Here is a 12,779-nt window from a genome sequence, read left to right on the forward strand (position 1 = left end):
CTGGAGGTGGCGTTGGGCAACCTGGGCTGGTGGGAGGTGTCCCTGCCCAGGGCAGGGGGCTTGGAACTGGATGATCTTCAAGGTCCCTTCCAACCTAAACCACTCTATGATTCTATCATCTTAAGAGAAAACAGACACAATGTAAATCACATCCATCACCCCAGGGGCGTACGCTGCATAACACACCATGCTCTGAACCTAAAGGAGGAACTGCAGCGGGCATAGGCTTATGGGCTGGGCAGGAGGCTAGTGTGGAGATCTGGGGTGTAACAGACAGGAGATCTGAGACGTCTCCACCTCGACCAACTCACCACCCGTGCTGCGCAGCGCATGAACCCATACTGCCATTCTGCACAAAGGTATGAGAGCCCTAAGCATCCTCTCCCACGCTAGGCGATGAGACCTTGGATAAAACCCAAGCTCCCTCTTGAAAACAGGGCGGCATTTGTCCCTGATGCCATGCTCCTGACTGTGGGAACAAAGACAGCAATACCACAGACCAGTGCAGAACTGGGATCCCGGTCGTGAAACAACTCCTCGCTACACGGCACCTATCTAAAGAGGCTGGTGACATCCCAAGACAGACCCCCGCTGAGAAAGACCAGTCTACAAGGGCACTGGTGGGAATGCTGACAGGAGAAATCCCAGACAGGTAGAGGGAGGGATGGGAAACAGCTCTGCAAAGGGCTGGAGCTCATCCCTCGCACAGGCTCGTATCGGGCTGACCCGGCTGTACCTCCCGTCCAGCGCCCTTGGGGCGGCACAGCAGCACCGGGGCGGGCAGAACCAGGCCTGGGGAAGGGCCCGGCATGGAAGTGGGTGGGAAAGCAGGGGAGGAAGGCTGCAAAGTGTTGGGAAACAGCCTGTTGTTAGATTTCAGCCCTGAAGTGTTTGCGAAATCTCCCAGACAAGCCTAACTGGAAACGTGAAGGCGGCGCTGCAGACAGAGCCGCTGCGGGCGAGCGCGGCCTGTCGAGATAAGCGTGGCCGGCCGCGCTGAGTGCCGTGGCCCCGCGCCTCCGAGACCCACGCGGCTCAAACGCCGGGGAGTATTCTGTGCCCTGACAAGGCCCTTGTGGGACAAAAACCACATCTTGTAAGGGTCTTCTCAGTTGTTTTCGGCATTGAGGTCAGCAGGGCTGTTTTGAGATAACGGGAGAAGAGCGAGCCCCCTTTTAACTCCGGGGGCTGGTATGCAGGTTCACACCTAGGGCACCGCTCCAGAGGGCCTGGGAAAGGCGAAGACAAAGCTCATGGGAAACGTCCTCTCCGTGCAGCACATACAGCTCTAAAGGCTTGAATTTTCATTAACTGCCCCACCATAAATGGGGCTTTCCCCCATCGGAGCCAGCCAGCCTGGTGTAACACGACACAGCTCCACTAAACCCAACAGATGCTCCTCTCCCTCCGTCGGGTATAAATGGGGAGCAGCCTCACCAGAACCCGGGGAAGGAGGATGGCCCAAAGCCAGCGGGGATCCCCAGGAAAACCCTGCCCGCACGCATCCCCGCATCCCCGCCGGCCCGCCGAGCTGAGCCGAGTGCAGGGAGCCCGTTTGCCAAATCACACCGAGCTCACTTGCTCAGCAATCAGCTGCGCTTCCTACCCTCGTGCTACCGATTGTGCAAACATGAATGTAATTAGTCTAAATAATCACCAAAGATTTAATAGGAGCCAGACCACCCAGAGGCCAAATAGCTGGCGGTGGAGCAGGGAAGGTTTGTTCGCCGGTTTTTGTAACACTTGCTAATGAAGTGAGGTCGGATCGCAAAGCAAACACCCTCCACTAGCACATCCCCTGGGAACGCTGCATGTTGTGGGAAGCCCCACGTCCCTTGAAGCCAAGAACGTTCTCTCAGGACAGGCAACATGTGCTACTACCATCACTGCTTTTAATTTACCGCCGCCTGGAAAGCCTTCCTCAACGATTATGAAACCAAGAGCCCCAGAATAAGCTCCCACCCCGACCAACCATGACTGGAAATGCTCCTCACATGGCAAACAGGGAGCCACTCAGGCTGCGACCCACAGCTCATGGGTAAGCGAGTTCCCCCACAAGCCCGGGTGACCCAGCACGCCCGGAGCACGCGGCAGCGCTCAGCCGCTTCCAGAGGCATGAAGCAACACTCCGCATTGTAGCCGGCCTTCCTCCGCGCTCACCCACCATTCATTGTATCTCGCCCGCTAATTATAGAGCTGACAAACACACCCAAGCTCCCACATTCAAGTTGTTTGGAGCAGCATCGCGGCAGAACATTAATTCTGGATAAGCAGAATTTCCTCAGCTGGGGAGGGAGGTCACTTAGCTAATTGCGCAAACTGCCTCAAAACCACGTTCTGCCAACGGAGCAGGACCTGAGAACCCCTGAGACAGGTCTGAGTTGCAGTTAGAGAGCTGGGAGAAGGCGCCTATTTCTCCAAAATACCGCAAAGTGGTTACTTCTGTTTTCGTAGGGGGTAAGAGTGCAGCAGACCCCCCTTTCTGGGGAGACAGGGACAGTCTTGGAAATCCCTGCTGGAGCCAGCAGCAGCCCCTCAGTTCAAAGCTCCTTTCTTTAGGCCTTGAATTCTCGGCCACAAAGTCTCTGAAGAGGTTTTGATAACTTGCCTATCTTTTAGATAAGCAAAGCTTTGGATGAATCCCACACGGTCCTCTATCTACTGCAAGTCCTCATTTGTTTTCCGCCGAGGCACTTGCTGGTTTTCCTCTCCAAGGTGTTGGACAGAAATGTCAAGAGGCTGAAGGGGCGGCATTCGAGATGTGAATTTTTGCCAGGATGATTTTTCTTTTTCTTTTCCAAGTGCTATGGGGCAAAGCCGTTGAGGGAAAACCCGAGTGATAACTGAATGAGACGGGGTTTTCTCACAGGAGCAGGGGGTTTACTCCTTACGTGATGAAAAGGAAAGGCAGAGAGGAAAGACAGAGGAAAGGTTGCCCTTACAAAGGGTTTAAGTTGTGGGAATTTTAAAACGGCAAATTCTATTTACATTTGCAGGGACCAGGTTGCAGGATCTTCAGCTAAGCAAATCTGCGAACAAAGGACATAAGCAGAGCCTAAAGAGAGAGAATTTCGGATTTCTGCAAGGCCTTTATAGACAGCCTTGTCCAGGGAAAACTTGTAAAAGGGAAGGGGAAGAGAAAAGGAGCGAAGGAGAAGAGTGACTGGAGAGATTTCCTGAAACGAATCAGAAAAAACCAGCCATAACCTCTCTCCCTGCAGCATCGCATGCCCCAGGCATTTCTCGCAGGCGGCCGCCAGCCCAGAGACAGCCAGTTATGCCCAGGTTATTTATTTTTCTCACTTTGGCAGCGTCATGTATTTAATGTTTTAAAAAATAGTATCTTCTTTTATCTGCGGCAGGATACAAAGCAAGAAGCGGCTTCCTAGAGCAGCCAGGCAGAAGGGAGCTGGCAACCTGTGCTGGGTCAGGAGGGTAGGAAGATTAAAAGGAGATGGGATTTTGCTTTGTCCTTCACGGAAGACTTTATCCCCTCCAGATACACAACAGAAGCTTTCTCTCCCTTGGAGGCTGGCCGGCAATGGCCTTCCTGTCTCCGAAAGCTGCTGCTGGGTCACGCACAGGGCAAGCCGCGGGCAGCGCAGCCCCGTCCTCTGCCCCAGTGGCACCCCGCTCCCCGGCACCCCGACCTGCCCGGGGCTGCCCCGTCGGGTGCCGCAGCACGCACGGCGCTGCATCCTTGGGTGGCACTCGTCCCCGCGCCAGCCCTGGCTTCTTGCCCGCTGCAGAGGGGACGCCGAGCAATTAGCGCACAACAAATAATTAAGCTGATGAATGTGGCTTTTTCCCACTTGCTGACTGCAGTTGCCTCAAATTTATGCCCAGAATATGACCGCGTTTATTCGTTGCCGTTTGTAGCATTCAAAAGAGGTCTTTAATGATTTCTTTTAAGCTCTCTAGCCTGATTGTGAATAGTGCAGGGCAAATACTCATTATTTCCTATCTAAGCGGCAGCGCTGATTAGTCGGCGGTTGGTCAGATAAGTCACACCGCTCTGTTCCCCTCTCGCTGCAGAAACGCACAAGGTCATTTGCTGCTAATGCTCAAATGCAAAGGGAAAATGTGGCCTAAGCAAATGCTGCATGGAAGTCTCTTGTGCATTTTCAGGGCAACAAAAAAGCCTCACGTTAAGGAAGAGGGCTCAGAACTAAAGTGAATATGGGTTGAATAATTTTGCTTTCACGTAGCCCGGTTCACAGCACTGTGTGCAGCTGAAAGTGCTTTTGGGAGGGTAGTGGGACTGCAGTGAAACTAAAATCTTGACAGTTTGCGGACATTAAAGATCTGAAGCCAGCTCTTACTTGACTGTTAACTCCTGAATCTTCACATGATGCAATGTTAATCTTCAGCCCTTTCCTAAAATAATGTGCAGAGTTGCTATGTTCTGTTAAATGTGAACCATGTGTCACCTCAGCAATGGCTGCAACGGTGAAAAGATGATAAATCTAAAGCTTGTAAAATGTCCTGTGACATTTTGGGAGAAAAACAGGTGTTGCATAAATGTTAGACATTTATGGGTAAACTTGCAGGGGCTTTAAAAGACTGACACATCTGCCACATAGTATGTAACCCTGAAAGAAAAGGAGCAAAGCAGGCTCTTTCATGTGTCTTGCTCTTTCTACAACTGTATGAAAATACATCCTCATCTGGTATTGGAATTAACGGAGCTGGACTTGCCCCTCCCTATGTCTCCTCCAGGTTTTTGGCTTTTACACCCAATGTGTGTTTTAAAACTGTGCCTTTTTAAGTAGGTGGCAAACTGTGCTAGAAGGATTTGGTATGCGGAGTATTTTTATTCAGCTCCCTTTTCTCTCACCTTTCATTGTTTTTCCCTTTGGAATATCTCCTGTAACGCTCCACTCATAAACCTCTTCAAAGGCAGGGCTGTATTTGAACAGCCTGGCCTGAAATCTGGTCCCAGTCAAAGGCCTCAGACGGGAAAATAACTCGCAGAGCCGAGACCCGCGGCCCCACGGCTGCTGGCGCCGGGGGGGGGGGGCCGGCTGCGTTATTAGTCCCCCCTTTACCCTATAAATGTAATAAACTGGGACTTAACATCCTGCTTTTGGCATGGAAGGCCCAAGGAAAAGGTGGTTTTCTCACTCCTCCTGAGTGCCTTGTTCAGCCCCTGGGATGCTGTTGGTGTTTTGGGGGAGAGGAGAGGCTCTTGGAAGCTGAATGCGTGCCGAGGAAGCCATGGGCTCTGCGGTTCGGCCCTCAAACTGTGTGATGTCTAGGATGGGGGTTTCTAAAGAACAAACTAGGGCAAGTCTAATTCCCCCGGGCACAAAGGTACAGCTCCCAGCGAAGTCAGTGGAAGCCAACTTCTCTCCAAAAAGCTTCAAAACCTCTCTCTCCATGGGGAGATGCATCAGGGGATGCAACCGATTGGGCTTCAAAGCGCTTTCCCCCTCTTGGGTGGTCGCTTCATTTCTGGGTGGCAGCAAAGCATCAGATATTTTGAGCGTGACTCGCCTGGCTGGTAAGTGCTCACGACTCTGTGCAGATCCCACTCTGTCTCAACTCCCTGCCCAGCAATAAATTCTATTCCCAAACCTTAATCCTACCCCTCTCCCCCTCAATTCGGCACTCACATCCCTTGTGTTTCAGTCCTGTCCTCACTCCGTCAATAAGTTGTGCCCTTAGCTCCTGTCCTGACAGTGCTGGTTTGGGTCGGTCCCCTCTTGGCCACCTCACTTCCATTCCTCTGGCGCCTCTTGGGATTTTTCATCCCCTGCTCTCAAGCCTGGAGGCAGTGAGATAAAGTTTCCCAGGCAGGCTGTTGTAGGAGGAGAAGACCTGCGCCATGCTGAGCTACTGGGCACTTCCAGCTCTGCCCCCCCACAAGAGGCCAACGAGCAAGCTGTGCCTGCCCTTGGGCTGCTCCTCCCACGGAGGTGGAAAATTAGCCAGAAATTGGAATCTCTTCTTGGGAGACACACCGAAGACGAGCCGCTGCCTGTCACCCCGCTCCTCTCTGCAGCGGTAGTTGCAGCAGGGAGCCCCGTACGGGCTCTCCATGCCCTACTCCACCCCTGGGGACCAGAGAAGCTCACCTGCCCCTGCTTCCCTTCCAGCATGTGGGCTTCAGGGAGACTTGCAAAAGTAACGCAGCAACACAGGGGGAAATTTGTCCAAAAAAGCACAGTTAGGAAAACTACCTCTTTCCCCACCTCCTACACAGCAGAGAAATGAACTCCTTCCACTTGCCAAGACATGTCCACTTCCCTTCCCCAGTGTTCCCAGATGGGCCAGAGACAGCTCACAATGCTGTTCTGGTAAGAGATCGTTGGCTGAACCAAGGAAAAGGTGGCTCCAGCCAAAGCTGTTTTAGAAAGGACTGTTCCCTGCAGAGAGGTCTTCAGTGCCTCAGCTGCGGTAGAGAGGACCTTCTTCCTCGGATGGGTGATGCCATATGCTGAGCACAAGTTCCCTCTCTCTGTTCTCAAGTTTTGTTATTTATTAATACATATCAGATACTTAACATGGCTGGATTTTCTTCATTCTGATCTACGCTCAAATTTTGAAGACAAGGTCAAAATCTCACACAGCAGAGGCTAAGATTTTCTTAGCCATATGAAATGTTGGACTGCTTCAAACTGCGAGCTCCATCGCTCATCTCCTGTCTCTAACAGTGGCCGGAAATGGGTGTTAAAGCAGCATACAAAAAGGGGATGTGTGGAGAGATCCTTCCCCCGGTTCAAGCAGTCGATGGTTCAGATATTCCTGAGCCAGAAACTGCATCCAGATCACAGTGTTTCATAGCCACCGACGGAGCTAACCTCCACGAATATGCCTATTCTCTTTTTGACTTCAAATATATTTTTGTTCTTAATAATACTCTGTGGCAATGCCTCCTATCATTCAAACACACGCTGTGCGAATAAGCACCTTCTTTACCTGCTTCCAGGTAATTACCGTTTCACCCCCTCATTGCTGTGTGATAAGACACAGTGGATTTTATTTTCCTAAGCATCCTCCCTGCATTAAATAATGTTTTTATAAATCCCTGCACTAACCATGCCCACTGTCTCTTTTGCAGGATTTGCAGGTGCTAATCTATGTGGCGTCTGTGCAGCAGATATTGCACATCTCTGCTCAGCCCTGCTCCACACCCCTCTCTGTCCCGCTCTTTCCTTTTGGAGACGGCATGGGCGGTGAGCCACGCACACGTGGGTAAACACGCATCAAATACGGACCTACAATGATGCTTTCATTTTGGTCTCTGTTCTTTTCCTAATGACTCCCAACCTTTAAACACTGAGGGTGGATACCAGGACGGGCAAATATACCCTTCTCAGTGTTTCTGTGTGAAGGTCTCCGGAGCAGTAGGTGCAGCTTTTCTGATGAACGTGCCCTGGGGTTTTGGAGGGAGCCAGCCTTTGCCTCTAGAGAAGCTAGGGTTTATTTGCCATAAAAATTAATGAACACCTCGGACTACTACTTGCACAGGTATAAGGCAGGTTACGATGGGAAATGCATGTGCATATCAAAGACAACTTCAAAATGAACCATCAACAACTCAGTGCCTTTGGTGAGCTGATGCCTGGACTGAAGGTCCTTCTGAGACTTTGGATCTTCCCTATTCCAGCAAAAATAATTTTTTTCCAGGCGCAAAGGCTCACTCGCCAAGGAATTCCCAGTGAAAAAAGGAAGCGGCATCCCTACCTTTTTGGTCTTGACTGTTGAGGCACAGCAGTCCCCACCATCATAGTTGCAGAAGGCGCGGTTGTTGATGGAGTCACAGTAGTTGTCCCCCATGAAAGGCTGAAAAAGGAAAAAGCAGGAAAAGACTCAGAATATGGACGTGGACAAAACCTGTAACAATATGTCAGAAGGAAGACATGGAGACTTGAAGGAGCTGTGTAGTTTGTAACATTACCAACTGCCCTGAAAAGTAAGAGATAATTATTCCCCTCTCCCTTCAAAGCAGACAGAAATAAAAGGACACTAGAATGAAGGGAAATGAGCCCTTGTTGGCTTTTCACATCCCACACAAGATGATGCTTCAGGAATATTAATTTGACTAGGCCCAGAGACAGCATCAAGGCATCTAAAATTGTGGCACCTTTTGATAATTTTAAGCTAACCTTCCAAAACTATGTGGGATAAGAAGGAGGTTACGTATAGCAGCAAAATTGGCTTGCTTTTAATAGCTCTACTTTCCACCACAGTTCTCCTAACTATGCAACAAGTGTCAGCAATGAGGGCACAAAACATATCACAGAGAAATGGAAGTGGTCTGAGCTCAGCACAGGGACCACGAGCTCTCGTTCTCCGACCAGCAGCGACTGCGTGTGACCTTGTCCACGACACGTAATCTCCCTCCACTCCACAGCTCAGCTATGGGATAATGGCAATTATTCAGAGGAACGTTGTAGAGAGCTATTAAGTAAAATTCATCAATCACCTTGAAAAAGAAAATGCGGTCACTAGTCTGTGCAATGTGATCACTAGTCTATGTGCTGCACAGGACCTGAATAATAATCACCATTCTGAAGAAAAGGCTCGAAGTCTGGTTTTTCATTACACGTTGGAGCCCTCTTGGTCAGCAAGCACAAAAATCTTTCTTGGAAGTCAAAAATGTGCCTGATGCTAAAAAAGGCCCGTGCCAGGTATGGGAAACCCAGGCAGCACGGGAAGCTCAGAAAAATGGATGCCGAGCAGAGAGCGCAGTCACATCTCTGTAACATTTCTTACACGCACAGGCTCACGGGGCCATTCCCGTTTTATCCGCTCTTCGGAAAATTCATTTATTCTGCACTGTGAAAAACACACCAGGGACTTTCCTACACGAAGGCATCATCGCAGAGCGGGCGGGGAGGCTCGTGGAGGTTTCCCGGGAGGATTTTGCAGCAATTGCAGTACCGGAGTCTCCCTGATAATAGATACCTGACGGTGCTTTCCCAGAGCGAGCCGTGGCCGTGCTCCTCGGTACTGGAATGGACACTGCGGGGTGGTGCAGACGCGGGCTTCTACTGCTGATGGTTTGCAAATTTAAATATTTCTATCAGAGTATAGGAAATCCAGGCAATGATGGCAATATTGGACCGGAGCAGGACTACCGGGAGGTGACTCACTCATTGCGTGTCACTTGTTTAGCACATGCAAATACTACAAATGCTGACAAGGAGATCAGAGTTACAGGTGAGGCTCCTGTCCCTGTAAACTGCCTTAACTCCGCTGGCTTCCACAGAGATTAACTTATTTATACAGGCAAAGACTTTGACTTGCAACTGCCCTTCCAATTTAATTAATACGCTAAGAGTTAAAAGGGAATCATTTATAAGTAGACGGAGAGAGATTTTTTATGCCAATCTGGTCATGTTCAAAAACATGAACTTTGCCCAACCTCCCAAGACATTTTGTAGGCTTCTGCGTGTTTCCCTTGTATTGCCCGGCTGCGCCTGCTCATCAGGACAGCCTCGCCTGTCATTCCCCATGCCTCTGCCTGTATTCTGCTCTATGAACACTGGAAAATCAGTAAAAGAAACTTGTGGGAAAATTTGCCATTCGCTCACTCTGGCACAGAGTAGGCAAGTCAGTCTTCTGGAGGAGAAGAATGGGACAAAGAGCATCTATTCTGATTTGGTACCAATATCCTCATGTGGGAGACCTTGGAGGCCTGGCTGTGGAGGGTGAGGTCTCTATAGGTCTTCATGCATATCTTAGTGCTCCTATAATTTTGGAGGACTATACAGGTAGTCCAGAGGGACTAGTTTTCTACTGAAACACCTAAGGTAGCTGCCGAGAAATACAGGGCTGACTCATAAACCTCTATTCCTGCCACTAGGGAGCGACAAAAAATCACATTGCAGCAGCAGTCTGGGTTACCTCTGTGATCACCAAGCGCAAAATAATGCCCTGCTTACAGCCTTCTATTCAGGGAACCCTCCCTAATGCTAAGGATATTCATACATTAGGGATTGTATCAGCTTAACGGCCCAGTATTATTGACCTACTGGCTTATTAGCCCCAGTTACCACAGTCGTGAAAAAAGGCTCGGTGAAGATGGCCTTTCTTCTGAAATCTTAATGTCAGCGAACAAGCACTGGCCCATTTGTGGATCCTGGAAGCATCATGCTCTAAAAATGATGCTAGAGGCCATTATCAATTGTCTGGGCAAAGCCTTCCAAGATGATAGATTGCGATGCAGTGACACTGCTGAATGAATGATGAAAAGAAGAAAGTTCCTATTGATGCAGAGGGGTCTGGCAATTAACAATGATGGAAGGGAAGAAAATGCTGAGAAAAAGCATGTCAGTAATAATGGCTTCTGGTAAATTATTACATCATTGCAAAGTTTGCCTCAGTAACAACTGTCCTTAAACAGCAGGAGAATGGATACCCAATGGTGCATCAGCACCTGAATGGCATTTCTTAATGGTCGCTGGATGTTATTTTAGCTCTCTTTGGAGAATAGGGGCGCCCAGCCAGCCTGCATGAATGTAATGCGTGAGATGGCTTATGACATTCAAAGCACTGACAGCAGAATGCTTTTCATTTAGGGAACAACTAGACAGAAACTATTACATTGTTGGAGAGTTATTACCCTCTTGGGCTCAACATTTGTATGCGAAGGAAACCTGTCTTTCACTTCAAGACAAATCACGTCGCACAGCAATGTGGTCTAGGGTTTCGTGTCAGATTTAGGAGTTCTGTGCCATGTTCTGCCACTCCAGGCAAATAACTTCAGTGCGCTTGTAAAACTGGGTTACTGGGTGCTGAGAGCACAGTCAGCGCTGCAGAAAGTCAGGAGATGTGGGGTCAAGACACAGCTCTTCCGCTGCCCGTCCATGTATCCAAAGCAGCCATCTATCCCTCTGCCTGCGAGCCACCTCATTTCTAAAATGGGCATGAAGCTTCCCGGCCTTACAGAGGTGCCACAAGGACTGACGTCTTGACGTGGCTGAGATACTCAAGGGCTGGCATGATGGAAACTGCACGAGCGCCATGACCCAGAGAGAGAGGTGCTCCAGCCCTGTTTAACCACTGGAAGCATCTTAAGACTTCTCAGACTTTTCAAAGACTGTTGCCAGCAGAAACAACGTCCTTCAAAATAATTGTGGGCGGTTGTTTTTTTTTTTTCAAACAACACACAAGACTGTAAAAATGTATCACAGCTGAAATGTAAATGCATTTTTCTGATTATTTTTTTTTCTGGTTCAGACAGTTGTGCACAGTGGAGGGATGTGTGAATTGCTCACTGTCCAGCTGTGCTGTCCACCCAGTGGTATCACTCCTGCCTCTGCTAGGATACAATAGGCAGGGCAAAAGCATGCTTGCCCCACTTGAAAAACAGCATTTACAACCCAGGTAACTGCAGTGACTGTAACCGTAACATTTAGAGAGCAAGCACGGACCACCTGAGCTACCGCAAAAGCTCACCTCGCAGCCTTTGACACAATGAATCAGGGAAGGGTGAGGGTACCACTTGAGCCCCGCCGTGCAGACAACGCTCTGGAGGGGAGAAGAAAAAAAAAAAAAAAACAACACAAAACAGGTTAAGACAAAGAAATCAGTGTACAGAAAGTCAGCGTGCTGGCTCCTATGGCTCTCCTGTACTTAACCAATGAAGTTCAGTTCCTAACACCTCTTGTGTTCTCAGGACCTGGCTGTCCTCCAGGTATTTACAAGAAGTGTTGGACTTGACACTTGCAATAACAGAACATTTGAGATTAAAATAATATTTAAGGTTCTCCTGAAATGTCATGTCCAATATTTCACTCATGGTGGGGGAACGTGGCAGGGAAAGGCAAAGGCACAGGTCCACCGTCTTGCTCTTGGGTAGGGGGGAGACATTTTAGGAATTAATTGAGGGATTTCTTTGGTGCTGCGAAACATTGTCCTCGTTTGCTACCCATCTTATCTGTGCTTCTTGAAGATGCTAAAGGTGGACTTGCAGATACTTTTTTGCACCATCCTTTAGACCTTAAATGGAAGCACCTCCCACTACATGCCATCAGAATAACCCCCGAAAGGACAGCATCGACTGATACGTTACATGAGCTTCATAATAGTGTCTGTATTTATAATAATGTCTGTATTTATAATAAATTCTGGAGTGCCTACTTTGGGGTAAAAGTGATGACCAGCCTACTCAATGATGACACACCCAGGGCAGCCATTGTTTGCCTGTAGACATGGAAACTTAGATTTTAAGAGTGGATGAAAAGTTTGGCCAGTCAGTGGAGACGGCAGTTCAATACCACAGAGGTCTAGGTGGTACTACTCCCATCCATTCACCAGGACATCAGGCTCAACGTTCAATTTTGGGTTATCATCCATGGATGAAACGCTACAATGACCAGTTGGGCAAGAGGAACATCGAATCATTATGGCTGGAAAAGACCTTTAAGATCATCAAGTCCAACCGTTATCTAACTCTACCAGGCCCACACATAGGCACTCGCCCAAGGGCAGGGGTCGGGGTTGGATGGAGGCCTGGGGAAGGAAGGGATTAACATTTGGGAAGACCTGACGCACAAGCCATCCCTTCCCCTGTTTATTTGAGGGCTAATTTAATCCATCTGCAAGGGAACCTCAGCATGTTTTTACAGTTTCTGTCATTTGAGGCTTACCTGGCGTGTGCTAGAAAAAGGACTTTTATACTATCTGACTTGGGCTGTTTATCTTTCCGATGCTCTCGGATTTTCCACTATTAGTCAAGCCCGGCTTGCCCCACCTGCCTCGCAACAGGGCCCGTCTGTGTGAGCGGAGAAGCGGCCGGGCGAGGGGGGGGGCCCGTGGTTATGCCC

The 12,779-nt window shown here is 49.3% G+C and overlaps 1 protein-coding gene across 1 annotated transcript in view; it reads right to left on the reverse strand.

The window, feature by feature from the left end:
* Window positions 1-12,779, reverse strand: part of PAPPA (pregnancy-associated plasma protein A, pappalysin 1) — a 181,814-nt gene that overhangs the window by 4,524 nt on the left and 164,511 nt on the right. The window contains exons 20-21 of the mRNA XM_009888046.1: window positions 11,410-11,481; window positions 7,690-7,788 (exon numbers count right to left, since the gene is read on the reverse strand). Of these exons, the coding sequence (XP_009886348.1) occupies window positions 7,690-7,788; window positions 11,410-11,481 (171 nt within the window). The remainder of the gene's footprint in view (window positions 1-7,689; window positions 7,789-11,409; window positions 11,482-12,779) is intronic.

Source organism: Charadrius vociferus, unplaced genomic scaffold (assembly GCF_000708025.1).
Source record: "Charadrius vociferus isolate BGI_N301 unplaced genomic scaffold, ASM70802v2 scaffold56, whole genome shotgun sequence".
NCBI lineage: Eukaryota > Metazoa > Chordata > Aves > Charadriiformes > Charadriidae > Charadrius > Charadrius vociferus.